The 5,120-nt window shown below is 26.7% G+C and overlaps 1 protein-coding gene across 1 annotated transcript; it reads right to left on the reverse strand.

Moving 5' to 3' along the window:
• Positions 1-303: 303 nt before the first annotated feature.
• LOC132935221 (uncharacterized) lies at positions 304-4,606 on the reverse strand. Its single transcript, XM_061001699.1, has 7 exons — positions 3,275-4,606; positions 2,942-3,154; positions 2,533-2,875; positions 2,241-2,446; positions 1,953-2,149; positions 1,073-1,212; positions 304-861 (listed from the first exon to the last, which is right to left on the reverse strand). The coding sequence occupies exons 4-7, from the start codon at positions 2,415-2,417 to the stop codon at positions 374-376; spliced, it is 1,002 nt and encodes a 333-aa protein (XP_060857682.1). The 5' UTR covers positions 2,418-2,446; positions 2,533-2,875; positions 2,942-3,154; positions 3,275-4,606; the 3' UTR covers positions 304-373.
• Positions 4,607-5,120: the final 514 nt, after the last annotated feature.

The following is a 5,120-nucleotide window of genomic DNA, read 5'->3' on the forward strand; positions in this document are numbered from 1 at the left end:
AAATTCAAATCAACGACAAACTTTTTATATTCACTATTATTTCTAAATAAATGAATGCGTATTACTAGTTACTATGTTGCTATCAATTTGAAAAGTTTTTTTTTTTGCGTGATTTCTAACTTCGCTTTTGATTAGATATACGTGAGTATTGTCTCATTCTCATGGTAATATAATAAGTAATTATAAATAAAAAAATGTCATTTTTGTGATCAGTACATGGAAATGCTAGAAGATGTTGGCTGTTTTCCAAGAAAAAATCAACAGTTTCTTGAAATACTTCATAGCTATCACAACATTTTTCAATTAATTTGTATGTCATATTGTGTAGTTTTGTTTGATGAACAATTAAATATTTTAAAACTAATAGAAAATTTTAATTTAAGAAAATTCTTTGAAAAGTGACTTCTTCCATTCGACATAATGGGCATCTTGTTGGTGCTGGAAGGGATGTAATGCAATTGTTGCAAACCCATGCATGACCACAAGGAATAACAATATGCTGTTGAATATTTGCTGCTCTTGCATTCAAACATACTATGCACGTTGACACTTGTGGAGCTATTGGCAGTTGTGGTTCCTGAATTGGCTGTACAACAGCAGCAGCTTCCACTTCTGGCTCAGAATTTGGATCTACCTCATTGATCCAATTTATATGTCGAGATATATATCTTGATGTGGTATACGAAGTCAATTGCATGAACTGCCACATACTTCTGATCCCAGCATCGTATTGGCTTGTGGCATTTTTAAGTCTTTTGGATTGTGATAAATATTTTGCCTTCAGACTCCTAGTAGGTTGAAGATTATTTTCAAGCTGCCTCATTATAACATGGTAATTATTAAATAAATTACTCAAATTACCTATAAGAAAAATGTTATAAGTAAATTTCAGAAACATAAATTATCAGAAGATGCATACTTATTTGTTTGGTAATACATTAGATAATATAAATTATATTATAAAATATTTATCACAATCCATACATATATATAATTAGTATTTTCAGTTTACAAACGTTAAAAATAACTTTTAAAACAAGTAGTATTTAATTAATCCTATTGATTAACATACTTAAAAATATCCATAGATTGGGATGAGTCACTGAAAATTTTAATCTTAATTTATTGTGGAAACTTTCAATATTATTGTTTGTACGCCTAGGAAGTCCATGAACTGAAATTATCTGAGTTCCCACACGGCGCAACCAATACCTATAGTTAACACAGGTATAAATATATAATAAATAAGTTTTATTTATGGTATTCAAATATTCAACTGTACAATACAAACATTACAAACCAAGTATTTACTTAATAAGCTACTATAAGTAATTAGGTTTAGGGTATAGTGTATAGATATTCACCTTTAAATGAATCTAAATATAAGTTATAAAAGTCACTGTGATAGTAAAATACAAAATATACATAACAGTTTCAAGTTACTACTAAAAATTTCTTTTGAATTATTAAAAAAAAAAAAAAAAATACAGTTGATATACTTTGTTTAAATATCGAATTTCGTTAAAATTTGAACTTCAAATGTGTATAAAAAAAATGTATTTTCCTATACATATTTATTAGATTTTTGAATTTCAATCAGAACTACTTATTACTGTACTTTTTAACCAAAAACTAAATTTATACTACCTAAACAAAAAAAAAAATGCTAATAAAAAAAAAATTTTGATATCTACAAATAGCAAAAAAAACCTTTTAAATATTTATAAAAAAATACTATGCATTTTTACTTTTAACGACCTAATTCCCAAAGTACCAATTAGATCCAATTTTCTTCTAGAAAACACCTTTAAATACTGAGTTAAAGTAGAACATCAAAATATTTTACTGCTCCAAAAAATTATGACAAAGAAAAAAAACATAAAACCATTGTACATTAATAGTTTTACAACAATCCAATATGTATTGATTTTTAAATATTAACAACTAATTACCTCTCATAATAGTCAAATAAATTATGCATCGCTACTCCATGGTTGATTGCATACATTTTAATTAATTGAAATGCTCTTTCTATATCCTGATATGGAAGCAGTGGAAGGCCAAATAAAAGGTTTAAGCTTTGCAGTGCAAATTGATTAGTATTTACAAGCCTATAGTATCCTTTACTTTTCATATTTTTAAAAACTGCCTAAAAAGATTTAAATATAAATAACTTAAGTATACTAATCATTAAGCAAAATTATAATAAAAATAAAAATTTGTATTTTTTAGGTAGGTACTTGATTATGGTGGAACCAACAACCAGATGTTCGAGCTTCAGGGAAATATGATTGTAGAACATCTCTAAGTGTAGATTCATAATCACTTATGATAATCCTTGGAGAAATGTTTGCTAAAAGATTATCTTTAACATATCGAAATACACTGTCATATGAATTCCTAGACTTTGATTCCATTAGTGCGAATATAATAAAATTGGTATTGACTATAGATAAATAAATAAATGAATGAACATCAATATAATAAAAACAATTGTAAGTTAAATTTTTGTTTTAGGTATAATATACTTACATAATTTTGTATCATAGCATGTACGCTCAATAATTGATAGCCCATGTTTACTGGAACCACTTTAAAAGTAGCGTCTACATGAAGCTCCTCAATTCCAGTACCACAAAAACTTTGTGACAAAACTGGACATGCAAATATCAGGCTAGTTTTACCATCAAGGTCACGAATACAGCTCCTAAATATCGTAATGTCACAACAATTGTATCTTTGAAGATGCCCATTATCAAATAAGGATGCTAGTTCCTGAAGGTTCCCAGGCAATCTAGGCATTACTGACCTACGGGCCAAACGCATTAAAGATTCAGCTGTAGGCCATGGATATAAGCTAGCTGCTATTGGATGCCTAAATCAATAAATAAGTATAAGCAATTATAATTAATTTTTCAATAATAAAACTTCTAAAATTTACCTTAAGCACTCTTCGTCGTAAATTTCTTTTAATAAAATATTTTCAGCAGCAGCTCTTCTTTTTAGTACTGCTTTTAAAGCATATATTAACTGAGGGGTATCATCTTCACGCTCATGATTAGAGTGAGACCTCATCACTATAATTGTTCCGTCGGCCATCTTTTTCATGGTTCCAGGACAAAAGTGCATGGTACTTTTGCTACATTTGTAATAACTATTGAATAACAATATACAATATTTATGAACTACAAGAATTCATATAAGCTATATTTTCTAATAATTAAAAATTTAAAGCAAAAAAAAAATTTGTAAAATATAATATAGTATTAGGTACCTATTATGTATTTCAAAATAATAAAAAGGATCGAGAGTTAAAAAATAAAAGTATTAACAGTCAATCCACACACATTTAAGCACACCAAAGGATAATTTAATTTAAAATATCAATTTTATAATATCATATTATACACAATATATTTTGTTATATTTAAAATTATTTAATTATATAATAATTAGATTTTAGATTCTAAGCGGAATAATGAATGTATTGATTTTACAATGGAGTGATATTTATTTAATTTTTTTGTGTTTGTTTGGATAATCTGTAGTAGAAAAATAGATTCGATTAGGGGCGGCGCTTACGTTATTCATGAAAAAGTGCGGCATTTTTAAAGGAAATTTATATTAAATTCAGAATCACGCTAGCCGTCGTCGTCGCATCGGCCGGTTCCCCCACTCAATTTCGTGTATGCAGCTCGAGGCCTAGGTGGGAGCAAATGACGACGAGTGTCTGCGGTCGGCGGGTCATAACCATCTATATTGTATAAATCACAACAAAAACCCTTCGTAAACTTCGTGCAAAAATGGCTAAGTAAAAAAAAAATATTAGATCATTAAGCACTATAAAGATGTGATATCAATTAATGCTAAGTATATTGAATTTAAGTAAACGTATTTTGTTTCAATAATTTATTTACTTGGCGAGGAATTATTTCTTAAAAAAAAATTTTGAATAATATAAATATTAATAATAATATTATTAAAATAATCATAAATATCTAACGCAGCAATGCTATTATAAGGTGATAAACTCTACAAATTTGAAATTAAAAATCACCTTACAATAAAAATTACCACAATCTCGTTGCTCTAAAAACATTTTATAATTAGTTGCATTGCTTTCAGTTCTAGTAACATATAATAATAAAAATGTAATATTAAAAATAATTTACCGCCCAAAGCACTAGCTTAAAGTGTTTACTGGGAAATACGGCACTGGCCATTTAATTATTTTGTTCATCACACTTTGTTAATTCCTCGCCAAGTAAATAAATTATTGAAACAAAATACGTTTACTTAAATTCAATATACTTAGCATTAATTCATTATATCACATCTTTATAGTGCTTAATGATCTAATATTTTTTTTCTTAGCAATTTTTACAAGAAGTTTACGAAGGGTTTTTGTTTTGATTTATACAATATAGATTCACTCTAGTGTAAAACTTTCAAAGTTGGAAAACGAAGCATTATTTCAACTACCTACTTATCGTGTACACGGAAACAAATTTTATAAAAAAAACACATCATTGTAAAATCAACACATCCGCTCAGAATCTAATATAAAATAATATATAATGTATACATAAAATTATTTATAAAAAAATGTAATAGTTATAATGTGTATTAGCTTAATGAACTATGGTTAAAAAAAAATCGGTATATATTATATATATAGTATATTTTTATTATAATATGATGTGTGATTAGGTACTTACGTGATTCCATTTTTTTTACCATTATTGTCATATCGGTATCCATCATGGTTCATTGTAAAAGTGTGTATATATTTGAGCAGATATAATAAATATAATATTATAAATTTTGAATATTATAATTTATAATATTCAAAATTTTAAACTACCAACATTAATCCTCCTTGAAGTCTTGATGAAGAATGACAAATTTCAAAACTCAAAAATAAGAAATATAATAAATAACTATATACCCGTATTGATATATATAAATTAATTATATATATAAGAGGTATAAGTAAATATTATAACTGATTTAAAATTGTTATAAAAACAAAACAAAAGAGTCTAGACATTATGCTTACTTACCTTTATAGACCTACAATTGTACGGGTTACGTGGAATTAAATATTATATTATTATTTC

Source organism: Metopolophium dirhodum, chromosome 1 (genome assembly GCF_019925205.1).
Source record: "Metopolophium dirhodum isolate CAU chromosome 1, ASM1992520v1, whole genome shotgun sequence".
Taxonomy (NCBI): Eukaryota; Metazoa; Arthropoda; class Insecta; order Hemiptera; family Aphididae; genus Metopolophium; species Metopolophium dirhodum.

Bases quoted from the DNA above. Each gene is read 5' to 3' on its own strand.
- LOC132935221 (XM_061001699.1), bottom strand. From the start codon at position 2,417: ATGGAATCAAAGTCTAGGAATTCATATGACAGTGTATTTCGATATGTT. The intron at 2,150-2,240 runs GTACCTACCTAA...AAATCTTTTTAG, and splicing joins GTTGGTTCCACCATAATCAA to GCAGTTTTTAAAAATATGAA. The intron at 862-1,072 runs GTATGTTAATCA...TTTTTCTTATAG, and splicing joins CAATCTATGGATATTTTTAA to GTAATTTGAGTAATTTATTT.